This window comes from Eschrichtius robustus, chromosome 6, assembly GCF_028021215.1.
Source record: "Eschrichtius robustus isolate mEscRob2 chromosome 6, mEscRob2.pri, whole genome shotgun sequence".
NCBI classification, from domain to species: domain Eukaryota; kingdom Metazoa; phylum Chordata; class Mammalia; order Artiodactyla; family Eschrichtiidae; genus Eschrichtius; species Eschrichtius robustus.
In genome coordinates, this window is record NC_090829.1 from 144,053,358 (window position 1) to 144,080,742 (window position 27,385).

General features: G+C 50.4%; 1 protein-coding gene across 3 annotated transcripts; it reads right to left on the reverse strand.

The window, feature by feature from the left end:
* Window positions 1–5,272: 5,272 nt before the first annotated feature.
* Window positions 5,273–25,943, reverse strand: TMPRSS3 (transmembrane serine protease 3). 3 transcript variants are annotated; one of them, XM_068545793.1, is made up of 14 exons: window positions 25,020–25,148; window positions 24,427–24,565; window positions 19,409–19,519; window positions 18,431–18,547; window positions 17,912–18,035; window positions 15,041–15,166; window positions 13,722–13,765; window positions 13,067–13,232; window positions 12,129–12,298; window positions 9,991–10,086; window positions 9,775–9,777; window positions 8,747–8,889; window positions 7,992–8,144; window positions 5,273–5,290 (listed from the first exon to the last, which is right to left on the reverse strand). In XM_068545793.1, the coding sequence occupies exons 2-14, from the start codon at window positions 24,518–24,520 to the stop codon at window positions 5,273–5,275; spliced, it is 1,365 nt and encodes a 454-aa protein (XP_068401894.1). In that variant the 5' UTR covers window positions 24,521–24,565; window positions 25,020–25,148. The 3 variants fall into 3 exon arrangements, with proteins under 3 accessions (XP_068401894.1, XP_068401891.1, XP_068401893.1); XM_068545790.1 differs by lacking the exons at window positions 9,775–9,777; window positions 25,020–25,148 and adding an exon at window positions 25,917–25,943 and having other exon boundaries at window positions 24,427–24,562; XM_068545792.1 differs by lacking the exon at window positions 25,020–25,148 and having other exon boundaries at window positions 24,427–24,520.
* Between the last annotated feature and the right edge of the window lie 1,442 nt (window positions 25,944–27,385).

Here is a 27,385-nt window from a genome sequence, read left to right on the forward strand (position 1 = left end):
TAGTCATCATTCGGTCACTCCACTCGTGTCCATGAGCAGCTTCTGGGTCCTGGGCTGGATGTTGGGATGTGCAGGTGAATAAAACACAGCCCATCCTCGGGAGCCTCAGCCTACATGAGACACAGGTTCAGAAACAAGTGAGTTTGTTGCCATATAAGTGTGCTACCATCTCTGTGTACACACACACACACACACACACACACACATACCCCAAGTGCTACAGGAGCCCAACGAATGACCTTTCTCTACAGGTCCATACAGACCATTTAGGAACCCAGAAGAGGCACATGAACCAGAAGGCAGCCAGTCTCCAGAAGTTGCTCCCAAGCAGGTGGGACAGGCCACAGTTCTTGGTGCGGAGCTGGGCCAGACACAGAGGACGTTGTGTCACAAGTCACTGAGACTCAACAAGCCAGCCAGGCTTTTTCACGCTGTGGGGAAAACGTGGCCCAGTGAGTAAATAGTCTAAATTAATTGATTGGAAGCCAGTGTTGTTTACGATTCTGCAGCAGAAACTGGATTCTTCTTGGTCACCACTGGCACGTCCCTTTGCCACCCCGGTGCTGGTGGCCAGGCCATCGGAAAATGCACCTGCCCGTTAGATCAGGGCTTGGCTCCTCCACAAGTATCCCAGCCCCACTGTTGCTGTTGGGAAATTCTCACAGAGAAGCCTTTGGACATTGAGACCAGTACAGCTGCGCCCACACCTGGAACGTCTTCCACGAGCAGTGGCTCCCAGGCTGGGCTGTGGGACAGGGTGACAGGGCAGGGGATCCAAAGCCAGACCTCCCTGGCATCTTCCTGCACAGCCCAGGTGGTCTCTCCAGGTGAGAATTGGAGGAGATAGACTTCAGCAGATTCCTCAGCTCCCGGCCAGAAGCCCTCCTATTAGAAGAGGGAGGCAACTGACAGATTTTGTGGCCAATTACAGTATTCAAGTTGTTGACCAATTTTTATTTTTTTAATAAATTTATTTATTTTATTTATTTATTTTTGGCTGTGTTGGGTCTTCGCTGCTGCACGTGGGCTTTCTCTAGTTGCGGCGAGCGTGGGCTACTCTTTGTTGCAGTGCGCGGGCTTCTCATTGCGGTGGCTTCTCTTGTTGTGGAGCACGGGCTCTAGGCGCATGGGCTTCAGTACTTGTGGTGCACGGGCTTAGTTGCTCCGCGGTATGTGGGATTTTCCTAGACCAGGGATCGAACCTGTGTCCCCTGCATTGGCAGGTGGATTCTTAACCACTGCGCCACCAGGGAAGCCCCGGACCAATTTTTAATACTCTGTTTCCAAGCTTTCTATAATATTGTTAGGTCTTCTGCAATTCTTATAAACATATTTAAATACAGCCATATCAAATACTAAAGTACCAGAAAGAGAGGGAGAGAGAAAGAGACAGAGAAAGAGAGAGAGAGGGAGAGGAGCTGTTTCCCAGACACTGTCCTGGACGTCTGTGCGCAGGTGGGGCTCCCTCATTTACTACCTCGGCACACGGATGCCCCACAGCTGCTTCTTCAGGTCTGAGCCGTCAGGGGAGGCAGCCCACCTCATCTATGGTGTGTTCCTCTGGCTGTGGCTGGGCTGCAGGTTAGGGGTGCTCCAGCCATGGCCTTCTCTCCCGGCTCCTGCTCTGGCTTGGCTGCCAGGTGTGAGGTAGGTGTCAAGTTGTTGTACCCACGGGAGAAAAGGAACAAGATGGCAAACCGCTTTACTCGAGAACCTTAAGCCAGCAAACGTCTCCATGGGAACCAAACATTTCTAGAGGACAAAGTCGATCACGACTTTGAATCACTGCTACATCTCAAATGGGTTCAAACTGGTGGCACAAAGTCCCTTTGGACTCAAATGTGAAAGAATGTAGCTTTGCAATTAGTTAATTGCTTTAATTCCTGCTGGTATGCTGTGCCCCACTGGCCCGATGTGTGGTCTTGGGAAAATCTCGTCACTTTCACAAGTCGGTTTCCTCATCTGCCACTGGGACTAGTGGTAAACCCTGTGTCATAGGGGTGCTGTAACGATGAAGCAAGTAAGCGTAGGGAACAGGTTTAGAACAGGGTCAGGACCCGGCACACACCGAGTAACTCCCCACCATTAGCATTACCCAGGACCTTTTGAAAGATGTAAGACAGCAAGTCTTTCCCAACAAAATAGCAGAAGGAAACCACAACAGGCTAAAGCGCATTTCCGGTGACCCCAAAGTCAAGTTTTCAAAACTGAGATTATCACATATGAAACCTTTCAACTTTTCACAACTTGGATCTTCAATACCTGAGTTACCACTACTTTCTTTTTTTTTTTAAGTTGGAGTATTATTTTATGTATAACAGGGTAAATTTAGTGAAGTTATACAGGTTTATTTAAACTAACAAATGATTATGTGCCATGATACCATTATAGACTGAAGTCTGAAGAACTGGATGATTTCTCATTCTTTTTTCCTACAGAACATTTTTTTTTTTATTGAAGTATAGCAGAGGTACAATATTATGTTAGTTTCAGGTGTACAACAGAGTGATTCGACATTTAAATATATTATGAAACAATCACTGGGATAGGTCTAGTTACCATCTGTTCCCATACAAACTTATTACTGTATTATTGACTATATTTGTGCTGTACGTTACATCCCCATGCCTTATTTATTTTACAACTGGAAGTTTGTACACGTTAATCTCCTTCACCCATTTCACCCAACCTTCTCCCCCCTCCCCTCTGGCAACCACCCATGTGTTCTCTGTATCTATGAGTCTTTTTCTGTTTTGTTATGTTTGCTCATTTGTTTTGTTTTTTAGATTCCACATATAAGTGAAATATTTCTTTCATTTTTTTTGTGTTTGTCTTTCTCTGTCTGACTTATTTTACTTAGCATAATATCCTCAAGGTCCATCCATGTTGTCACAAATGGCAAGATTCCATTCTTTTTTATGGCTGAATAATATTCCATTGTATATATACACAGCATCTTATTTACCCATTCATCTGTTGATGGACACATAAGTTGCTTCCATATCTTGGCTATTGTAAACAATGCTGCAACGAACACAGGAGTGCATATATTTTTTCCAGTTAGTGTTTTTGTTTTCTTTGGGTAAATACCCAGAAGCAGAATTGCTGGATCAAATGGTAGTTCTATTTTTAATTTTTTGAGGAACCTCCACACTGTTTTCCATAGTGGCTGCACCAATTTACATTCCCACCAACAGTGCACAAGGGTTCCCTTTTCTCCACACCTTCACCAACACTTGTTATTTGTGTTCTTTTTGATAATAGCCATTCTGGCAGGTGTGAGGTAATACCTCATGATGGTTTTGATTTGCATTTTCCTAGTGATTATTGATGTTGAACATCTTTTCATGTGTCGTCCACCATCTCTATGTCTTCTTTGGAAAAAATGTCTATTCAGGTCCTCTGCCCACTTTTAAAATTGGATTGTTTGGTTTTTGGCTATTGAGTTGTATGAGTTCTTTATATATTTTGGATATTAACCCCTTATTGGATATATCATTTGCAAATATCTTCTCCCATTCAGTAGGCAGACTTTTCGTTTTGTTGATGGTTTCCTTCACTGTGCAAAATGTTTTTTAGTATGATATAGTCCTATTTGTTTATTTTTGCTTTTCTTGCCCTTGCCTGAGGAGACAGATCCAAAAAATAATACTAATACCAATGTCAAAGAGTTTACTGCCTATGTTTTCTTCTACAAATTTTGTGGTTTCAGGTCTTAATTTAAGTCTTTAATCCATGTTGAGTTTACTTTTGTGTATGGTGTAGCCAAGTAGGCCAGTTTCATTCTTTTGCATGTAGCTGAAGAGATTGTCTTTTCCTCCATTGTATATTCTTGCCTCCTTTGGTGTAGATTAATTGCCTATATAAGTGTGGGTTTATTTCTGGGCTCTCTATCCTGTTCCATTAATCTGTGTGTCTGTTTTTGTGCCAGTACCATACTGTTTTGATGACTGAAATTTTGTAGGATAGTTTGATATCAGGAAAGTGATACCTCCAGCTTTGTTCCTCTTTCTCAAGATGCTTTGGTGAGCTACTACTGCTTTCAAAGAGAGCTGGGCAGAAACACTTAGAGTAAAAATGGTCTTGTCACTTTCTGACAGGTACAGAGATCTGTGCAGTGACTATGATACAGTGAGGTGCATCCAAATAAAGTTTGCCCTTAGCTCTCCTTCCCTATCTTCCCCATCCCCTTCTCACACATGGAGGCTCCCTGGAGCCGGCCCTTCCCCAGGTACCTGGACCCATCTCTGATCCCTTTGAAACTCACCCATCTTTCCCACTGTTACCTCAAGGCAAAGCAACGGATTCATATTCTGATGAAGTCATTTGTGATAGAGCACCACCGGACAGTGATTACTTACCAAGTAACCTTCCTCTGTTATGAGTGTGTTATGCGGACTGCAGAAGGTGTGTGGGTACCAGGAGGGGTCTCTAATCCTGCAGCTACGTGGGAGATTAATGGGCCCATATGGAGAGGTAGGGAAGCCTCTGGCCTCTTGATGACTTGAGACTGTCTAGTCTGCCTCAGTACTGCTGTGTGAGGTTTAGGTGGTCTTGACTTAGTACTTTCTTTTCTTACTCTGCTTCTGAGTGCTGTGATGTAATAGCAGATAATTCTGATCTGCCGAGAAACCTGTTCTAACAGAAAATACAAAACCCACGATGAATATAGAAGAGATCAAATTAATTGAGCCTCTTGAATTGAGCTTATACGAGCAGTCAGGATTCATCCAGACAAGCTCAGAGTGATGAATGCACTAAGAAAGGGTACGTCCTCTGGAAGCAAGGGTCAATGATACATCAAGCACCAAAGCCTACAAAAAATACTAGAAATAAACCTCAAACTATAATCTTAAGTTCCCACGTGTCAAAGGAGATCCTGGTAGAAAATTGGTTAGGTTCTGGTGCCCGGATAGAAAGGTGCAGACAGCTGCATCTACACTGACCGCACTCCTGCAGGTCCAGGCTGCCGTGTCTTTGTTGAGGGGCTAAGGTGTAGATTGCTTTGCAGGGGAGGAAACCAGATGGACAAGGAAAATGTAGCACTTCGGAGGCATTCCTGCTTCTGTTCTTAGTGAAGATCAGAAAGGAGGTTCGGGGTCCTTTTAGTCCAATGCCCCTCTGGCTTGTTAGAGGCGATAGAAGAAAATTGCTCTAGATGTAGAGGAACGAAAAGCTGCTCCTTCTTTTGGCTCTGCTGTTAGAATCCATGGAAGGACAGGGATGTCTCCATCCTGGCAGGAACTCAAGGTGGTAACCTGCCTCTTTCTCTTCAAGTTTTCAGGTCCCTCTAGAAATGAAAACATAGGCATTATCTTTTTCAGTGCTTCAAGCCATCTCTCCGATATTAAGATGGAGTGAGCACCTGATTTTACCCTGAGTGGAGCTTCAGCAGTCCACAATTGATGGGGACGAAGTTGGCCTCTGCTCCATGCGGATCCCAGGTAAGTGTGAAATAGCTCCCCTTCCCTGTGCCACACCTCCAACCTGCCACACCCCCACCATCTCCGTCATCAACCTGAGACTTTTCCATCGTTTCCAGCCCTTAGTATCAGTGTTCCTGTGTCTCTCTTTGAGTTGCAACAATTTTGTTTTAAGCTCCCAGCAGAGAGAGAAAACTATTGGATGAAAATGAAGGTGATGCAGCAAACTTCAGCATCAGCTAAAAAATGGGGTGATTCCCCTCGAGATGTGAGAGCTATTGGAAGGCCCTCACATCAATGTTCAAAAGAAACAACTAAAAATGCAGGCCCGCTGGAAAACTCTCATGGGAGGGAAGCCTCTTCTGGGTCGTCCCGGAGACATTTGAAGGGAGGCATGACTCACACAGGCCTTCAGATGCCAGAGGCTGCCATGGCTGAGATGCTCTCCCAGGCCTCAGGGGAGCCGTCCACCTATCCAGAAGAGCCTGCTTCTCGAGCTCTGGGAGGAGGAGGAGCCCTTTCTAAAATCCTCCCACGTCCTCAGAGTGTGCCCTGGAGACCCCTGCATCAGAATTGCCAGGGCGTCCGATCAGACCCTCTGGACCCTCAACGCTAAAGTGAGCAGCCAGGGGGAGTGCTCTGCACCCCGGCTTGGAGATCCATCACTGGGCTTTGCAGGGTGCGGGGCTGGGCTCACGGAGCTGGTTGGACTCACGCTCTGCCCTCATTAGCCTCGGCAGGGGGCTTATGTGGGTCCCCTCACCTCTGATATGGGGATGGTCCTAGGGCCCAACAGCCAGGGCGGTGCTGGGGGGAAATGGGCTGAGATGTCAGAACTCCTCTGTCAGAACCTCCCAGACTGATTTGGGAACCTGGTCCTGCCCAACAGCTCAGGACTGGGCCGGGCTTCTTCAACCTACCCCTGCAGCAAGCCTGGTCACATGGACCCTCTGACCCTGCGAGCAGCGTCGTGGAGCTGCACCTCCGAGGCTCCCTGGGCGAATGCGGAGGGTCCTGCACTCCCTGTGCCCACGTGATACCTCCCCCCCACGGCCCACATGACCCTCACCCCTCTCAATCCTGCTCACGGGCTGTCTGCAGCCACTGCAGCACGGAGGCTGCTCTTTCAAGCGTCTGTTTTCTGAGGGGGTGAGGGATTTGGGCTGAATTTTCGGCTGAAGAGCATTGCACAGCCCTCAGCGCTGGGCCAGGCGGTCAGCTAACAGCAAAGTGAGCCCCAGCAGAAGTCCCCGGCAGGCCTATCTCCTAGCCTTGCCCTGCAATGGGCTGGCACTATGTACCTGCAGAGGACACACAGCTATACGACAGCAGGGCTGGAATTCCAACCAGGTCCAGTCCCAGTCTTGGGGCCTCGGCCCTGCTCGTAGCTCCTGATTTAAGGCAAATGTTCAAGGAGGAAGAAGTGGAAATTAACACCAAGGCACTTGAGGAGTTTGGTCCTTCTTAGCCAATTGCTTTAAATTAAAAGGAGCATTTTAAAGGTCTTGATCTACCAGGACAGAAAGCAGATTACTGGTCACTGGAGGCCGGGGGACAGGGAACAGGGAGTGACTGCTTAATGAAGTCTTATTTCCAGGAAATGAAAATATTCTGAAACTAGGTAGAGACGGCAGCAGCCCAACATCGTGAATGAGCTAAATGCCCCCAGAGTTTCACTTTAGAATGGTCAGTTTCACTCTGTGTAAATTTTGCCTCAAAAAAACCCAACAAAAACAACAGCAACAAAATACACCAAAAAAAAAAAAAAAAGTTCTTTGAAATTGGTCCAAGGCCTGACGTGGGACTCAGAGCCGGTGATCAGGTCCGCAAACATTTGCTGCGCGCCCATTGGGTGGAAGGCCAGGCTGTCCAGGCTCCTGCTCCCTAGGTGGGTGTCTCCCCCTGTCCTCCAAGCCATTGCGCTGGGGGCCTGGAGTAGGCTGGGGCATTCCTTGTCCCTGGGGGTCCCATTCTTCCTCCCGCCATCACCAGGGCTCCCCCTGCCCGCCCTGGTCCTGCCAAGCCAGCCTCACTGACCCTTCTCCCTCCTCCAGAACCATCTCTGACCGCCCACAGGGAGGCCCCCCCGAGGCACAGAACCGCCCAGACCCCTCCTGATTGGAGACTCTCCATCCCACCCTGGCTCCTGGCAAGGTCCAAACTCCCCGGTGGGCATTGGGGGCCTCCAGTCCAGACCATCCCCCCCACCCCCCCCGTCTCCACACCCACACGTGCCCACCTGACTGGTTCCCATCCCCCAGGGCTCTTCCTTGGCTGCCCCTCCTCCTTTCCCCAGTTGGTGGAAGCACGTTTCCTTCACATCCCAACAACATTCGCCCTGTGTGTGCCCACCCGCCATGCCCCCCCCGCCAGGGCCTTGTCTGTGGGATTAGCCATGCTCAGCCTGACACCCAGGAGCACAGAGTCACTGCTTGACAAATCGATAACTAATCGGTCACTTCCTGGCTCCGGACAGCAGGACTGGGGTCCCACGGAAGGGAGGCTAGAGGTGGAATGACTGACGGGCACCAGCACGAGCCTCCAGGGCAGGGGGAGCGCTGCACCCACCTCCATCTGCTCGTGAATCCAGTCCAGGAAGGAGGTGATGCGGGTGTAGACTCCGGGCTTGTTCACCTCGGCACAGCCAATGCCAAAGCTCGTGGCTCCCACCAACTTCCACACCCTCCTCTCTTGACACACCAGGGGCCCCCCGCTGTCTCCCTAGATGACAAGGAAAGAGCAAAGAGCACACAACAGGCACTGCCATGGTGTGTCCCTTGTCCTGGTGGCAGGATCCCCCCCTTCACTGTATCACAAAATACAGCACGAAGATGGCTCTGCATTCACCCCCCAGCCCTTCTGGAACTGACATGCACTCCTAAGAGTGGGGTCCTTATCCTTTGGGGACGGTCCCCCTCCAGCCGTCTCCCTGCCAGATCTCGGGACCCTGAACCCACGAAGGTCAAGGCAGCTGGGGGAGCAGAGGGAGGGTCTGCCCGGCCAGGGGCTTTGGCTGGACCAGGCGGTGCTGGAGTCTCGCCCACTGTAGCTGTGCAGACTGGATGCACTGGTTCCCACCTGCCCTCTGCCCCTCTGTTCCCTCTGCAAACTCCGAGACCCCTCCCACTGCCCAGCACCCAGGCAGAGGGGAGCGCTGGGTAAACGCTGATATCCTGAGCAAACTTCTTCCCACGCCCTGTAAATTTGCTTTCCAGTCAGTCACAGGGATGTGCTGGTGGTGGCCTCTCCCGCAGGCTGGGTCGCCACGGCAGTGCCTCGCCTTGCCCGCAGCGTGGCCCCCAGAGGTCACCGGGGGCCCCTACCTGGCAGCTGTCCACACCGCCTTTCAGGTAGCCAGCACAGAGCATGGAGGGGGAGATGATGCCACCGTACACATCCCTGTGGTTGCAGATCTTGTTGGAGATCAGAGGCACAGCCGCATGGTTGAGGACCGGGGAGGCATCGCCTGGGTCAGAGCAGGGGGCGGTCCGTGTGGTGCGGGGGGGCCCCCACCGGGAACTCAGGGGGCCTGCGTGGGGGCGGGGAAGCCTGGAGGTGGACAGCCTTAGAGCGCTGCCCCCTGGGGAGTGGGCTGGGGGACCCCGCTGCTTCATGTTAGGGCCACTCACTTCCCTAAGGTCACCAATGTGGGAGGAGGGGGGGCAACTGTAGCCAACAGGGACCCCCCCCCCGCCCCGCCAGAGCCTGTCCTGGGCCAAGCACTTGACCCACACCAGTCTGTTTAGTTCCCAAAATAACCCAGGTGACAGCAGGGAAACTGAGGCACGCGACGGTCCCACTCACAGCTTTGGGGTGGAACTTGGGGGTGGTCAGCAGAAACTTGTACTCCCAAAGGCATCTACATCCCAACCCCTGGAACCAGGGACCGTGTCACCTCCCAAAAGGGACTTTGCAGATGTGATAAGACCTTGAGATGGGGACACGATGCCGGGCTCTCTGGGTGGACCTTAAGTGTAATCACAAGGGTCCTTCAAAGGGTCAGAGAAGGAGATGTGATGATAGAAGAAGCAGAGGTCAGAGGGGAGAGAGATTGGAAGATGCCGTGCTGCTGGCTTGAAGGTGGAGGTGAGGGCAGAAGCACGAGATGCAGGGGCCCTAGAGGCTGGAACACGTGGGAACGGATCCTCCCCCAGAGCCTCCGGGAGGATGGCAGCCCTCCTGACACACTGATTTATGACTTCCGACCCCCGTAACTGTAGGGTAATACACGTGCGTTGCTTTAAGCCACTAAATCTGGGGTCATTTGTTACAGCAGCGACAAGAAACTAACACATCTGCGGTGGGTCAGCCTCGCCACCCACCCGAACGGATCGACACCCTCTAACTTCACCTGCTTGTGAACTGTGACCTTCATGTCTTACAGGCTCACCACAGGGCACACCCGCCTCCCATTCCTCTCATGTCTCAGTGGCCGGCTGGGGGTCTGCGCTACACCCCGACCGGGACACGTGGGCGGGGACATTGCACTGGGACCCTGGGGAGCAGGCCCACAGCCCTCTCGGTTCTAGGCACCCTGGACTCAGAATCTTGATTTCAGAACACTGACCTCCATCCTCTGTGGCCCCCCAGCCTGACGTCCAGCACATCTTCCCATCAGGAAAGTGCTCTTCGGAGTTGGGCAGACAGACTGGCTGGATCATGTCTGTTTGGAGAGGAAACAAGAGCTTTCAAGCCCGTGGCAGCTGTGGTCTGAGAAAACCGTCTTCTCAGTGCCTACCGCTCTGGCAGCTCAGGCCGGCTCCCAGAGAAAGGCCAGGTCCCTGGTCGTTTGGAAGCTATTTGCTCAGAGCAGGGACCCCTCGCCCACCAGAGCCCTGAAACTTTAAAACAACCCTAGACCGTGGCAACATGAGGGAGTCTAGACCAGGGGTCAGCATATTTTCTATAAAAGGCCAAATAGTTTATATTTCAGGCTTGGCAGGCCACGTGGTCTCTGTTTCAACCCTCACCTCTGCCACAGTAGCATGAAAGCAGCCACGGGCAGTGGTGAACAAATGGGCCAGGCAGTGGGCCAATAAAACTTTATTTACAAAAGTAGGCAAAGGGTCCGATTCAGCCTATGGGCCATAGTCTGCCTGCTCTTGTTCTAGACCATGGGCACGCTGCTTTATGGACCAACACCGCGTGAATGTTCCCACCCCTGCTGACACATCTGGAGGCGACGAGCCTGCCTGCCCACGTGGGCTGTGCCACGTAAGCCCTCCCCCAAAGACTGTCACGGGGCCTTCACGTGACTGCATTCTGAGACATGCTAAGCTTTTGGGGTAGGACAATAATGGAAAGCCTGCCCACGTGGGCTGTGTCACGTAAGCCCTCCCCCAAAGACTGTCACGGGGCCTTCACGTGACTGCATTCTGAGACATGCTAAGCTTTTGGGGTAGGACAATAATGGAAAGCCTGCCCACGTGGGCTGTGTCACGTAAGCCCTCCCCCAAAGACTGTCACGGGGCCTTCACGTGACTGCATTCTGAGACATGCTAAGCTTTTGGGGTAGGACAATAATGGAAAGGTAGAGAAGGGATAAAGGCACTCATTTTAATTTTTGTCCGAGTGCAAGTGTTAGCACCTCCTTTTTTATAACCAAGGGTCATTAATCATAATTAACAAACAAACACCACCTTTACAATTTCTCTTTGTTTCTCTAGAAATATTTGTTTCCAGGTGTGATGTGTAGAGAATTCTGTGTGCTGTGTGATAAACACCCTGTTGATTCTGCCAGGTCCAACCTGCTGCTGGTCCTGAGCCAGGATTCTGCTCCAACAAGGGGCCTTGTTTATTATACTCTGCTGCTCTCTGAGCTGCTCTAATCCTTGGGAAGCAGAAGGGGGCTTTTACTTATTTAGCAGTAGGCTCATATGCTTTGTTGCATCTGCAACATCTTGGAAAGTTCTGTCCTGTGTGGCTTTTCTGGTGTTTTTGAAACCTCCGGGAGTCAGGACTTGACATTTCTGTGGAGAAACAGAGCCTCTGAACTCAGCAGCTGGCTGGGAGAGAACGTTTCTGAGTATTTCCAGGAGCTGGAGATTCCCAGTGTCTTCTAACTTGTAAAGAAAGGGCTGCAGGGAAGATCCCACCACAACCAGCTGGCTGGCCTGGGAGGCCCTCTCTTTCTCAGCCAAGGTAGAGACACCAGGCAGGTAGGTGGGGACCTCACCACAATAAGCACGAAACAAGAAAAAGCTCTTCGTTCCCATGGGCCTGAGACCCCCTTCCACCACCCACAGGCACCAGGTGGTCTGGCCTGGGGAAGTCCCTTTAATCTCCAGAAAGCAAGTAGCACAAGTGAGGGCCCCAGTGGCCCCAGCCAAACCAAGTTGACCAAAGTAGAACCACGAAGGCTCTGAAATCAAATAATCATCAGAACCACAGCCCACAAAAGCAGGCCAGGACCTGCATAGTGAACCTGAACAGGGTGACCGTCTGCTGAAATTGAAGATGTATGTCTCCTAACACGATGGCCCAAATGTCCAGAATGTGATTGAAAATTTCTTATCATACCAAGAACCAGGAAAATCGCAACTTTAATGCAAAGAGACGGTCAACTGAGGCCAACATGGAAATTAATCACATATTGGAATTATCTGGCAGAGATTGTAAGGCAGCCTTCATCAACATGCTTCAACAAGCAATTCAAATTCTCTTGAAACAAAGGATAGCAACAAAATGACAGAGACCCAGACGTACCGTTGAAAGCGACAGGCCTGGCCAGCTTCATGAGGGCGATGTCATTGCCCAACCTCTTTGGCTTGTATTTGCTGTGGTAGATGATTTTTTCCACCAGATGGGAAGGGGCTGGACTGTCCAGCAGGGAAACGAGGCCCACCTGGATGGTCCAGGACTTGGGGAGGTAGAGACTAAAATGAGAAAGCCCCAAGCACGTTAACCCACAGACCCCTCAGGTGTCCCGAGAGCCAGTGCCAAGGAGATAGATGCCAGCAGACGTCCCCCCCCCCGCCCCACCCACCAAGCCCTGCAGAAGCACAGACCACCCTATGCATTTCCTAGACAGGCCTTGCTCTTTGCACCTCTGGGCATTTGAGAAGTGAGCTGAACTTTGCTCCCTGTGAGGGTCCATCAGGGTCTGTTCTCCACCAGAAACCAAAATAGAAGGAGGTGGAAATAACGGGGACAATTTCCACTGTGTTTGGAAGTATTTTCTGTGGTTTTCTTCCACGCCACACCCCTTGAGAGAGACTCAAGGTGGGGGGGTGGCTCTGGGGAGACCCCTGCCTATCCTGCACCATCCCTCTCCCTCTCGGCCACAGCACGGTCCACTGTGATGAGCTACGGGGTAGGCCTAGGGCCTTTACATTGCTGGGTTCCCTCCTGCGGGAGCTTCCTTTCTCTTCTGTCTCTCTTTTCTGTAAGGGCTGCAGGCCAGAGGTCCTTAAACTGAGCCCGGGGTCACCAGTGTCACCCAGCTGGTGGAGCTGGATCCACAGTGAAGAAGGAAGGTGTCCCGCCACGTGGACACTACTTTGTGACCATCCGGTCTGTTTTCCCGCTTTCTGGACCTGCCCTGCTGTAGACCACCCAAATTAGCCCTGTCCCAACATGGCCCGGACTGGGATGGGGGTCTGCAGAAGATGAGGACCCCCCGCAAGGAGGCCAGGAGGACTCACTCATAAACACAGTGGGCAGCAGTGACGACCCACACGGGGGTGATGACGGACCCTCCGCACAAGTGGTAGCCCTGGAACTGCAGGCTGGCCTGCCAGGGCCACTGCGCCAGCAAGGACACGTTGCCACCCACGATGCGTGGGCTGGAGCCCGTCCTCAGACCGCAGACTGCAGAGGGAGAGGGAGGGTCAGGGGCGGGAGCTCTGGTGGGAGCACAGGGTGAGGGATGGGGGGGGGCAGGTCACCTGCGGCGTGGGACAAGCAGGGTGCTGTAGGGGTGCAGTGGGAAAAGCCCGTCAGGACACAGAGCCAGGTATGGCAACCCCTTGCCTGGGTGCCTGCCCAGGCTGGGGGCGGGCCCTAAGCAGCCCGGGCACACTTTTCTGGCAGGAGGGGCGGGGAAGAGGAGGTGACAGAGAGTCAGGCTATTGGAGCCACCACGGAAGGACAGGACACCGTGCGCCGTGGTCCTGTCTGCTGCTGAGAAGTCGCCCAGGGCTCTCTTCACCCACCTGGCAGATGGGGGTCACAGAGCTCCCACCTGGCCCCTGGGAGGAAGGGGCTGCCAGCAGAGCGGTCCGAGGAGCGGGGAGGGGCGACAGGAGCCTGTGAGCCAGGGCTTCCTTCCGATTCTCTCTGCGCTTCTGTAACTCTCACCTGAGCACTTCAAGGTAACCACGTGACCCGAGGCGCATCCCTCCCTAAAGTGGAAAAAGAGTGCGCTTAATGATAAATGCCCGAGGCCTGTGAACTGAACGCTATTTTTTTTTTAACTTAAATCTTGGGGTAAAAGAAAAATAAACTTTACTCCCCTGCTCTTGAATACAGATTACAATTTTAGTCTATAAAGAAAAAACACCACGAGAGTGAGGTCACACAAGTCATTATAAAACACGTGACTACCGTGAGGTATGGTGTGTGTGAGCAGGTGTTGAGTATTTCTAGGCTTTGTATAGCTAATGATAAGAGATGCATAATGAGCTATATTATATAAATATACACTGGTGTCATCTGCATGCCAGTTTTACCCCGATGTTCTTCACTGGCCCCTGCTGGACACAGTGTCCATCGGATGGCGTGGCAGGCTCTCCTGCCACAAAGTCCTTGCAGCCTGGGACACACGCATGTCCGAGAAGACTTCTCCCCCACCTCCAGAGCTGAGATGTGATTGCCCGGGAAATGACACACACCCTCCCCTGCGTGGGTGGGTGCTCATGTACAATCCACCCTGGGATCCCTTTGTAACTTTCCTGCCTTTAGAGCCCCAGTCCTGTCACATGATCATGCAAGAAAAAGCTAGTGTCACCAGACTGAGGTTTTAGGGCCCAAGAGAGGGACCGTCCCTGCAGATCGCATGTGGGTTCAGGAGCGACGGTCAGTTACAAAATAGGCAGACAGGCAGTTGTTTCCTGGAGCAGAGAGAGCACTCCTGTTGGGGTTTGGTCCAAGGAGTCAGGAAGAGCATATGGAACGTGGGTTCAGAAAGCCTGACGTACCTCCGTGCACCAGACAGGTGACCCCTGTAAGCTTCAGGTACCTGACTGTCACTTAAGGATACCTCGTCTTACCTTCCTTATGACTTCTTTGGGGAAACATGTAATACAAATGGTGAACATTAAAGTACTTTGTAAGTAAAGAAGGATACGTTTCTTTCTTAATTTCTTTCCTTCTAATATTTTTTCTCCTCCCTCCCTCCCTTCCTTTCCCCAAACACATCAGCAGCGCCCACTGTGTGCACCGTGCAATGCTGCATTTACGACACACGCATCACAGGACCCCTTTACCGTCCTTCCTCCCTCTCTCTGTTGGGCTGTATTTGCCTGGTTCGGGATTAAGTTCTTGTACCCCAGCCTGGTGCGTCCACCCATCTAACCAAAGTGGCCAAACCCGCACCTTGCCCTTGGAGAACACAACCTCATGCACAAGTCCGGCGGATGACTGGACATAAGTGGACACAGCACCACCTGGCCGCTTACCTCACGTACACCGAGTGGTGTAAAGCGGTCACTTTGTCATCTGGCAAGAGGTGATTGATGGAAACGAAGTCCTCTCGGAACTGCTCCTCGAGTGAATCCACTCTGAGCGTGTCCGAACTCACATAGCTGCAAACACAATGGAAACGCAGACCCGATGTGTGGAATTCACTCTGCAGCAAATCTACCTGGGCTCAAGTCACAATGATACAGGTATCATACTGGGAGGGGAGTCATTTTAAGCCCCCAAACCATCGATGGCTTCCTTCTGCCAACTTAGCAAGGTATTCCAGACCTGGAATAGTCTGGGGCGGCCCTCTCCCCACAGCCCATCCACCCACCGTGGGCTCCAGCCACATGAGAGGGAGAACCACTTCCTGACGTAGCTGGGTGGACACTCCTTGATGCATTCAGCTGAACTGAACTTTGCTTGGCCTGAAGCAAGCCTCAGAGGGAACAGAACACAGAATTGGGTGGAGTGTTTTCAGGTGAGCACCAAAGTGGGGGTGCTGAGTGCCCCAGGTACGATAGGCTGGGGGTGGGGGGGATGAAGGACTTTCCCAGGCTGCCCAGAGCTGGCAGGGCTCCTTTTACAGAGACATGAGCACCTAGATGGAGAGATTCGGGGGCACCAGGACAAGCCAGTGTTTAAAGGGTCAGGAGACAGGTCTGGAGAATGATGGAAAAGAGGGCATAGTATTTTTCAAATCAGGCATTCAAAGAGTTATGAGATGGGAGGTCGTGGAATGAACAAAAGACAGAGTCGCTGGCTTGCTTCACTCGCGAACTCACCAGCTTATCAAGCGTGATTTCATCAGGTGATTGTAAACGCTGGGGGGCGGTGCGGGCAGTCTACGTGGTATACAAAGTCCAGCCAGGTTTGAGTTTTGAGAAAAATGTAATCCAGGCAGCAGCAATGACCCTCCCAGCCTCCCCAGGTATTGCTCAACCTACTGATACGTCAGGCACCAGATGAAAGAGCCAGCTGACACCGAGACGGAGATCCTGATACAGGTGGGCTGGGCTACCAGTGGGGCGGTGGGGGTGACGCAAAGGGACCCCGAAGGCTTCACCTGGAGCCCCATAAGTTGTCAAAGCCTCAGTGGTAACAGCAACCAGGACCACAGACTCTTCTAGGGCGTCCCTGTGGTCCAGGCTGGCTTCGAAGCCCCAAGATCACTTGAACCTCACAGCGACCCTTTAAAGCTGGTGCTATTATTCGCCTTATTTTTGAGGCCTCAGTCATGTGACGGGGCTGCACGTGTGCTGGGATTTGGACCCAGGCAATCTGAGTTGCCAGTCTATCTTTTTTTTCTTTATCACAGACCTCTGACACAGGATGCTGCAGAGCAGAGGGGATCAAAGGAGGGCTTTCAAGAGACAAATAGGAAGAATAAACGAGAAAGGATACAGAAGTAAACCTTAGAACTGAAGAAACAGGGAAGAACAGAGCAAGTTTAGAGGGAAGAAAATGGACAATGTTGAGGGGACAGACTGGAAAATTGCATCCTCCAGACTTGCCCTGAGACGGAGCAAGGAAGGACCGTCTCAGCAGACGGCTGGGGTGCAGCGATGCCTGAGTACTGCTGGGAAGGGTTGGGGGAGGAGAGAGGGGCCGCTGGGTCCTTCTGCAGGACAGAGGGGAGGCCAAGGATTCAGGGCGGGGAGGTGGTCCAGGAGGGAGAAGCAGGGGAGGCAGACGGGAAGAAGAAGGGACGCCCCCTAGTGAGTCCAAGGAACTACCTCCTATGGAGGAGAAATGCCCAAGGGAAGCTTTCAGCTGTGAGCCGTGGTGGTGGGGTTTGCGTGTGGGTCTGTGTAATTGGTGTGTGTGTGATGTGATGTGTGTGCATGGTGTGTGGTGTGTCTGTGGCGTGTGTGTGCTTGTGGTGTGTGATGTGGTCTGTGTGTGTGTGGTGTGTAAACTTCCTCCTTGCCTTTGAGGAGTCAAGTCTACATAGTTCCTGAAGGCAATTGTGTGGGTGCTTTTGCTGTTGTCGTTGGGCTTGAAGTGCAGCTGATTTCTGAATCCAGGTTGTCACGGGTGAGAAGGAGGCAGATCTCAGGGATACAGGCTGGAGGGTGGGTTTCACTGGCTTTGGAGAAAAGAGTTGAGAATATGATGCATCAGATTTGCGAGTCAGGGCTCCCTGGGCTCAGAGCGTGGAGGCTTTAACGCCCGTTTCCTTGGGCACAAACAGGGATGCCCACTTCCTGAGGAGAGTGTGGGTACTCAGAGCTTGCTGGTTTTGAACTCCAGGAATCCGGAACAAAGAGGAGCAGGAGTGCAGTCCTGGGCACCCAAGGAAGATGGCAGCTGCCAGGGGCCCGAAGGAAGGGGCCGCGTCAGGGCCAAAATGTGTCGCCCCAGTGCAAAAAGTCACATAGGCAACACAGAACGCTGAAACGTGGAGATTCCACTGCAATAGTTCTTTCTTCCACCTGTTTCTTTCTTCCAGCCGTTGCTAATCAACTGTTTTGAATAACTGGACATTCACTAAATTGCTGACTTTTCGAACTTGGCTCTCTGGGGCTCCTTGGGAAGTGGGACCAAGCTGGGTGGTGCCGGGAAGCCACCCAAAAGCTGTGGCCTGAGGAACTGGGGGCTCAGTCCTCAGCTCTGAAGCTCTTTATTGAATATTTGCATCTAGGGTCCTGGCCTGAGACACCCCCAAACACGCTAGGTCCCATGTGACCTTGAGCAAGTCACTTAGCATGTTGGGACCTTGGTTTGCGCACCTGTGATGTCAGGCATCGCGGGGTTGCCATGGGGATGTCGAGGTGCCTTGTGCGTGCCCAGCTAGACGGCAGCTGTCTGCCCTCGTCGTGATCACTGCTCATGTCCTGCCCACTGCTGGGCACTCTTTGAATTACCTTGGAAACCCCAGCTGGGCACAGGCAACGGTAGCGTGGTGACTCTTCCAGTCCTCAGAGCACACGGTCCTCCAGGTGGCAGCCGTGAACACCTGGAGCGCGGCGTTCTGACCGCTCACGCGGACTGGCCAATGCACAGGAAGACAGGTCGTTAGTGGCCTGAGGGACCCTGAGACCCGGCAGAGTTTCTCTGCAGCCAGCCTAGACCCTCCCGTGCTGAGTCTGACCTGCCCCGGGTCAGTGCCCCACCCACGCAGGGCGGCCACAGTTCTTATCGTCTGGACCCCTGAGGTCTCTTGGAGTTCTCTTCTGCTTGCTTACGGAGTCTCCCCAACCCAATTTTAGCTCCATGTAAGGGCCCTCCCTTAATACCCAGCCCAGGGTCTCCTGGGGTGAATGCCAGTTGGATCCCATGACTTAACAAAGGCATAGCCTTGGACCCATTTCTCAGATGGGGAAGGTCAGGGTCGGGTTGTACTGACATCCTCCTGCTTCTGCAGTGAAAAGGCATGACCTTACCACATCGGTACTCATCTTCCCCGTCTTTGCAGTCTGACACTCCGTCGCATCGAGCCGTCAGCTCAATACACTTAAAAGACGACCGACACCTGTACTTCCCGGAGCAGTCAAAGTGGACTGAGGAAAGGAGGGAGGGGGTCGAGGAAGGGCTGCTTCAGCGCGCAGCACTGACAACCGTACACCTGCCACGCAGCCTTGAGCTTGCCCAAGCGTCATGAAAGCTGCGTTGAAACGGCACCACTGCCAGCAGTCTGTTTCCCTCAGCCCAGTTTCTGTTCCAGATTCCAGTGGGTGGGGCAGCTGCACCCCACCGTGTCTCCCTAAGTGACCTCAAGCCACAACTCAAGATGAATTTAGACTCCGGTGGCTCAAGGTCCAGAGAGAAAGTGCGTGGCTGTGGCCGACTGGCTAAGCCGGCTGAGCAAGGAGCCCTGAGTGAGGACCCCTGGCCCCCAATCTACCTCCTGTCTTCTCTGATCCTGGGCGAGAAGTGAGGGAACTGTGGACCCCAAAGCCGAGCACGTGGAGAGTTAAACTGATCTGAGATCCGCCTATTTGAAGAGTAAATGCGAAATCGTTCCCTATCGGAGACCATTCAAATGACTCTCTTTCTCAAAAGCCACTTGCACCTTATTTGAAACCCAGCTTGGCCTGGCATGAATGGCCCCCTTGTCTCCTCCACCAGCTCCCACCCCCTCCTGCCTGTGGGTTCAGTTTCATCAGCTGCCTTTGGCCACTTTTAACTGGGCAGGCTCCTTGGTGACAAAACCTCCAGCACAGCCAAAGGCCCCCGCGGGGGCCCAGGTCGGCTTCGCAATCCTGCAGGCAAATAAAGCTCAAATCAGCAAACCCAGAGGTTGTTTGCCTTAGTAATTAGGGCTGTGTGGCGGGCCCGGGTTGGTGTGAGGGGGGAGCCCGTGAAAGTCTAAACACCTGAACAGGTATTTGAGAACCTACTGAATAATGGATCGTACTCACTGCCCAGCCCAATGGCCAGCGCTAATATCAATGCAATTATCCCGATGACAATGATGGGAAAGAACTTCAGTGGCAGCAGAGACAGGATCTGGGCAGCTACCGCGTCGGCATCTAGAAACCAAAAAGCGGGGAGAGCAAAAGGCCACGGAACAGCGAATCTGAATGAAACAAGACAAAACTTAGCTATTCATCCCCCCTGCCCTCAGTGCAGAGAATGTTCCAGCCCAAAGAGAGTTGGCTTAGAGAAATGGCCGCCTACCTGGGGGCACGTTCTCTGAAAGTTGAGCCCCAAGCTCCCCAGCACCAGCCCAGCTCCATCCGTCCTCGGTTAGGGGATGGTGTGATGGGTTGAATTGTGTCCCCCAAGAGACATGTTTACGTTCAAACCCTCAGAACTCAAAATATCATCTTATTTGGAAACAGAGTCTTTACAGAGGTGATCAAGTTAAATCAAGGTCATTAATGTGGGCCTTAATCTAAAATGACTGGTGTCCTTATAAAAAGGGGAAATTCAGACACAGAGACGGACACACCCAGAGGGAAGATGATGTGAAGAGACATGGGCAGAAGACCATGTGAAGATGAAGGCAGAGATTGGGGTGATTCATCTATAAACCAAGGAACCCGTGATTATCAGCAAACCCCAACATCTAAGATGAGGCAAGGAAGGATTCCGCTGCAGGTGTCAGAGGGAGCAAGTCCTTGCCATCACCTTAGTCTCAGACTTCCAGTCTCCAGAGACAATAGATTTCTGCTGTTTTAGGCCACCGCGTTTGTGATGTTTTGGTGGCCCTAGGAAACTAATACGGAGGGGAGGTAGAACCCCAACTCCCAAGGATGTTTTCCTACAGAGGAAGGCAACATGTAAAACCCAAACAGGGTGCTTTCAGGAGAGAGAGAGCTGGGATCTCTGAGAGGGTCACCAGATGATGTTCAGGTCATTCTCCACCAGTCCTGGGCATAGACACCGAAGGCCTTTATTACAGACCATCGCTTGGAGGATGCTGGCAGAGCAAACAGCCTTAGAAGACAGAGATAGTGTCTTTCTCCAGAGCAAGGGACAGGTTATTATTTACTGTCTGGCTTAATAAATACCACCTCTTCCTTTAGGACAAAGCTTGTGCGGGTCTGTTTGAAGCCCATTATAAAAGATGTGGATTCCCTCAGCTCAGGGTTCCTCAGCTGTGATGCAGACCCGCTGTGTGTACAGCGTGCACCTGGGCTGCTCCACTTTGCTGCCGAGGGACTTGGCGGGCGAGCGTGACCTACTCCAATAGGATGCTCGTGTCACCTGTGCTGTGTGTACACGAGTCTGACGGGAGGGCTGTGTCTTCTGCCAGCATCCGTGGGACTGGGGCAGGCTGACTTGTTAGCTTGCAAGTAGGGTAAAGCCCCAGACCCTTCCCAGTTCTTGCCTATAGAACGAGGCTGATTTGGTAGAAAAGAAGATGTGAAGAGCTTAAGATACCCAAAAGTGCAAGCCTCTCTGGACAACAGGAGGATTTCCACTGGCAACGTTAACTCTCAGGAGAACAGGCCATTTCATGCAAATTATCTCATCAGTCCTGAAAATACATCTATGCTGAAGTTGTCCTCCATTATAATTAGGAAGGTTAGAATGTAGGAAGGGGAGGAAGCTTTCCAGGCCTCACATGATGACACAGGACGGAGACTGCCTTTGCCTCTCTTCTCCTGCTCTTGGAGATGTTGGGCCGAGAGTCTCCCATGGAAGAGCCAAAAAGAGGCTCCCTGTCTGTCTTTGGAAACCCACAACTTCATCCTCTGGCTATAAAGACTGCGATTATAAAATGGTCAGTACCCTTCCCGGTTGCCCAAAACAGAAGTGAATTGGAAAACAAAAATGGAAAAAAAGAAAGTGATGAAATGGGAGGAAAAGGAGAAAAGAGTAAAGAAGGAAAAAGCAGGAGCAGAAAGGGAAGAATGGGGGGATAGGAGATTCACATCAGACTCTGTGCCGTGAGTGTGGAGCGGGGCGGAGGGACCATCTGCACGGTCCTTGTTTAGCCTTGGATGGAGGAGCCGGCGGCTTGTTCCAGGCTGCGCTCTCAACACCTAGAACAGCACTGGCCATTCCACAGTCCTCAGTAAATTTTATTAGATTGAAGGAATGGATGGATGGATGGATGGATGGATGGATGGATGGATGGATGGATGGTTTCGGGATAATGAACGTGGTTTTATCTCAAGGCCAGAGACCAGTTCCTTTCAGGATGACCAATTTAGAGTCAGCAAAGCGGACCCCTCCCCTCCACCTCCCCCACCTCCGGAAGCCTGCCCCAATCAGTCACTCTCCCTACTGAGATGCCGGCTCTCCAGTCACACTTTAAAACTCAGCAGGAACCCCAGAATGACTTCTCATCATTCTAGCTGTTCTGTATCCTAAGAGTGAGATTTAGGAAGTGAGCCCCAGTTGTAGATCCAAAGATTGTCCTTCAGTTAGCACCTTTGTATCAGCTCACATTTGCCACTTTACGGCTCCTCGGCCGCGTGCCCTGTGGTCCCACCGTGGACCCCCTCCTCCTTGCCCTGTCTTTGAGGGCTTGCTTGGAATAAAAAGCAAAAGGTATAGCATCTCTTCAAAGAAGGAATGCAAATGATAAACAAGCACACACACAAAAAACCTTCAACCCCTCCAGAAACTAAAAAAACACCACAAATTAGACATAATTACATATCACCTTTGCAATGTGTTATTATTACAACTACTACTACTATTCCCACTGCAGTCCAAAGTGAAAGGAAATGGATCTCCACTTAACAGTCAATAAGAGTATAAATTGTGTAAACTTTTTGACAGTCAAATTGGAAATATGTACCAAAAAGCTAAAAAATGGATAGAATTTTTGACCTATTAATTCCACTTCTAGGAATTTATCCTAAAAAGTCATCATAGATGTACACAAATCTCTATGTAAAGGACACTTAAAGGAGTGACCTTGATAATATTGATGCACGGACATATGGAAACAGCCTAAGGGACCAACAGAAGGGAGGTGGTGAAATAACAAATGGTATAGAAATATCTAAAATGATAGAGGAGAGGGGTCGGCAACGTTTTTCTGTGAAGGACCCGATAGTAAATGTTTTAAACTTTATGGGCCGTAAGTGGTCCCTGTCACAACTTCTCAACTCTGCAGCTATGGCCTGAAAGCAGCCAGACAAAATGTGAATAAATGGGTATGTCTGTGTTCCAATAAAACTTTATTTATAAAAACAGACAGTGGGCCAGATTTGGCCCAGGGGCCATAGTTTGCCAACCCTTAAAAGCTATTTAATTATTTAATGTCATGGAAAGATGAACATGATATTTTTAAGTTAAAAAAAAAAAGCTTCAAAATCATACAAATAGTACAGGCAGACCTCATTTTATCACGCTTTGCTGATATTGCAGTTTTCGTAAATTGAAGGTTTGTAGCAACACTGTGTAGTCAGATAAAGGCTAGCATTTTTTAGCAATGAAGTTAATTGTTTAACTAAGTTAAAACTTAATTTTTTAATTAGGGTATGTACATTGTTTTGGGGCATAAGGCTATTGCACACTGAATAGACTATGCTGTTGAATAAATGACTTTTATATGTATGGGGAAACTAAAAAAATTAGTGTGAATCATTTTATTGCAATATTTGCTTATTGCAGTGGTCTGGAACCAAACCCAAAATATCTCTGGGGTCTACCTTCATATTTCACTTCCAAAGAGAAATACAGATATGTTGATAGGAAAAAGGCAAGAAATAAATAATAAAGTGCTAATAGGTTTATCTCTGAGTAAGAGTAAAATTGCGGGTCATCTTAAATAAACTTTGATTAACTGTATTTTCTAAATTTCTATCATAAACAATGCATTGGTTTATTTAAAAAGAAAAGTTTAAAAAAGTTTTTATTCCTTCCCATGACTAGGAATTAATGATGACGAAATGATCAAAAATTAGCAGAAAAGAATATGTATAGTGCTATTCGTGTTATGATTTATATTATAAAATATTAGAAATAATTATATGTCAAATGATGACAAAAATGGCTATGTAAATTACACACCTACCTGACCCTATAAAAAAGGGCATTTAAAAAACGAAAAAGCACATGGAAAAACGCCTGTCTGCATCTGCACTGCCTGTGAGTGTATACTTATGGGCAAGGACACGGAGAGAATAAAGAAGATGTAAAAACTAGCTAAGTTTGGGTGGTTAGGTAACTGCAGGGTGTTTTTTCTTTCATTTCCACTGATGCTAACTTTTGAAAAGCATTTGTAAATTGTGTATCTTTTCCCTTACTTGAAACCTCTTCTCCCACCTCCCATCAGTCCACATCAGTTGTCAAGGTGGTTTAAAAGGAATCGTTAGTGCGGCCCCCATGCCGTGCTTTCTGGAACCCTAGCCAGGGGCCCCAAATGTCCCTCTGCCCAGCCCCTGGGCTCAGTCTTCCTGACTGCAGCCGGGACCAGGGAGCCACAGCTTCCTGTGACAGGTCCTGATAGGGTCTTTGCCAAAAAGATCCTATCCAGGCATGAAGGAGTCCGCCATTTCTCCAAGCATTTATGACCCATTTCCAAAACCAGCTTTCCTTCCTTTAGTTGCTAGGAGCAACTCAGTCACCTGCTGTTGAATTTTAATCTAGGCATCTGATACCGTTAGGGCAACCAGCTTATTTTAAGTTTTCTGGAGGGGCTGGGGACCACTGATTGTCAGGAATTCCTGGAGGGCTCAGAGATTTCCTGGCCAGGATCTGACCCCTAACACCCAGGGGCAGCTGGAGCCTCGATTTCTGAAAACCTCCATCCAGAGAATTCCAGCACCTGTCTCCTGGGAGTTGGCAAGAGGCTGAACAAAGTGATGGCCCCCCTAACGCCCCTTCTCTCCAGGATTCTGCAAACACGAGGAAGCGGCCTGTGGGTGTGGGGGCTCCTGGGGAGACATTTCTCCAGGGGAACACTCAGCCACATCGATCATCTCTATGGGGGAGGGGAGGTGGGGCAGAAATGATACCTGGTGCCACCTACCTGGTGCAACAGGACTTATTTTCAAATCGTCAAGGCCGAAAAGCGACCTGAAGGAGAAGGGGGCTTCGGCAGCAGGTGGGTCATTTTCCCCCATGGTGACTATTTCAGGACCTCGGAGACCAGGCTCCACCTCCACCTCCTTCGCAGGAAAGAATAGAGAGCGTTTGCTTCCCTATGTATAGTTTTAGCATCAGACGAATCTTTGTCGTGTGAAATCTTTGAAATCTGACAATCCACATAAAGAGCATTCAGTGCCAATAAATCAAAACTATTTGTCCGCGGAGAATGCTTTTTTTTTTTTTTTTTTCTGAGCCACAGCAGATAACAGAGAAACGTCTAGAGTGAGCGAAACTACGAATGTAATTCTGCCAAACGTACGACTTTCCCATTATTTGTTCAACCAATCTTCAAATCAATTGAATAGCATGTCTCTAGAGATATGCCCTTTTACCATTTAGAAGTTAGTTACCATTATTTTTCAGAAGATAAATTACTTTCAAACACTTTCCTTCTCTCTTTTGTCCCACTTAAACTTGACCCTTTGCCTGTGCAGGTGATACACCTCCCATACTATAAGAAGTCTGGATACTCACATAATGTCCGTGCCCCCAAAATGCAGATAGCACCAAGGAAGGGACGCTCACCCACAGTATTTGGAGCTTCCCGTAAACACAACCTTTTCCTGGCTCGCACAGGCTTGACCTAATTAAGGATGAAAGTATCCTCGCCCTCTGGGTGCCCAGTGCCCCCCTTACCTCGCAAAGGGAGGAGTGGCTGGGGACTGCAGGCTCACCCAAAAGCTACACGGGGGATCTGTTTCCTCCAACAGAATTCCACCTATCACGATGCCGGACAGGTCAGAAGCCTTTGGAAGTCATTTCCAATAACTCAAAAGAGGGGCAGAGGGAGCAAGGAAACAGTCCAAATGTTCCCAACTAAATTCCAGCTCACTCTCTGAGGAATCAGGCATGAGCACCCCAGGAAGCTGCTTCTGCAAAGTGCTAAAACCTAGACATTCCAACAGTCATATAAACATGGATACTTAGATCACCCATTGTTATTTTCTCTCCATTTACTTGTAATGTTTGAAATTCAAAAGGGAACTATTAAGCCACTTAAAACAATCTCTGTCTTCATGCTGTTTCACGTGGTCATGGGAAAATCTAAGCAAGAGTTATGCGCTAAGAACGTTTATTTCATTTCCATTGCAAGAGTAGCTTTGAAGAATAGCTTAGGAAACTAATAATTCACATTCAGCATTTTTTACCTTGATTCTTGCTCGTAGCTGCTGCTTACTATCAGCCTGTGGCAAATTCCACAGCCTAGCTTTAGAACAAGAATAAGAATCAACAGCAAAATGCTTTCTGAAACAGGGATCCTAGGTAAGGGAATCCCTTCCCAGCAGGTCATGGTTGGGAGGTTTCACATCCAGAAATGTTGAGAAGTCATCTTTTAGAAGCGGCTTCTCTCCCCTCCACCGCCCCGCCCACTTCACTCACCATTTCTGGAGCCGCCATCACTAAAAGCAGAAACAATTTCCTTTCTCATTATAAAAGCAAGCGTGATGGTAAGCAGGCTGCCAACAGGATAGTCCAACCGGGAAATATTTCCACCGAGGCACTCAGCCTTGTCGACTCAATCATCGCGCAAATGGCTTGATCACGGGCCTCTGGGTAACCCTACCTGGCAGTGACTATCAAGTAGCCACTGGTGGTTGACTGCAGAGACCAGAGAGGGGAAAATGTGGCTCGCCTTTAATTAGTTAAGTAAGGTAAGCAAACCTTTTCAGAAACTTCTCATAAGAGAGGCTGTGGGACACAGGCACTCCTTTTATTTAAAAGAACAGGCAGGTCCTGCCCGGTGCTGAGCAAGCTCACCCAGCAGGGCAGGGAAACGCTTTGGTGGGGCTTTCTAGCCCCCCGTGTGCCTGAGCTCAGGTTTAGACTTGCAACGCTCTGCAGACAAAAGACAGGGGACCCGCAGCCAGCACTCTACAGAGACACCTTGCTCGCGCCACTCTGCAGAGTCCTCTGCGTCCCAAGAGGCTTCTGCACACAATACGGCTTAAAGATGTGTTATCAGGGAAAGCACAGAGCCCTGCTGCTGTGGGCAGGGGACTAGGGGCCCCTTTGGAAGGCCAGGGTGAGTGTGAGCTAGGTGAGAATCGTGCATTCATTGATTCAGCAAATATTGATGGGCCATCTGCCATGAGCCAGCCATCTAGACTCAGAGCAGGTGGCAGAGGGGACAAAGCGCTCACCTGTGGCCTCAGGTGATGACAAACACTAGGAAGAGATGAGGCTGGGAGAGGTTTAGATAATGATGGGACAGTGTGGTGGAGGAAGGCCTCCAGGAAGGAAGTGATGTTTTAGTAGAGCCCTTGATGATGTGATAAAGTGGGTCTTGTGAGCTTGATACTGACCAGGCTTCTTGGCCTCCTTAACCAATAGAAATTGATAAGAGGCCAGACAAGAAATTCAGGCAAGGCTGTACTGGGGCTCCTCCAGCCGAGGAAGGAGCAAAAGCAAGTAACAGGTCCCCCTGATCGCTCCCCAAGGGGGGTTGAGCTGGTTCCTGATACGGGGTGAGGGTAGGGGTGTGTCCAGGGATCAGGCCAGAGGGGTGACTTAGGTGGTCTGCCCACCCCTTTGGTGGTGTCGAGTGCAGGGGGCATGCACAGTGCCCTGCTTTTGCTCCCGGCTCTTCAGAAGTGGCAGTTGGGGTTGTTTTTTGTTTTTTTTTTTTTTGGTCTTTTTGTATTTTTTGAATCTTGTTGTCCAGAATTTGCCCTAACTGTGCATGCGCGAAGTTATTTTTAGTCCTTTATAGTTTCTTTGCATTTTGTTTCTCTAGGAGACGTTTGTCCAGGTGCAAGCACTGCAGCAAAGGGTCCCAGGTCCCAGCCTGTCTCCAGCTAAGAGGGGAGCTTGCTCCAAGTATGGGACCATCAATGCCAAAG

What these genes read in the sequence shown, in the direction of transcription:
- TMPRSS3 (XM_068545790.1), bottom strand. Translation starts at nt 25,943, where the DNA reads ATGGCGGCTCCAGAAATGGTGAGTGAA. An exon ending in CTCCAGAAATGGTGAGTGAA is followed by an intron (nt 24,563 to 25,916) that starts GTGGGCGGGGCG and finishes CCTGCGAAGGAG; the next exon opens with GTGGAGGTGGAGCCTGGTCT. An exon ending in GGTTACCTTGAAGTGCTCAG is followed by an intron (nt 13,233 to 13,721) that starts GTGAGAGTTACA and finishes CTCCCTCTGCAG; the next exon opens with TCTGCGGTCTGAGGACGGGC.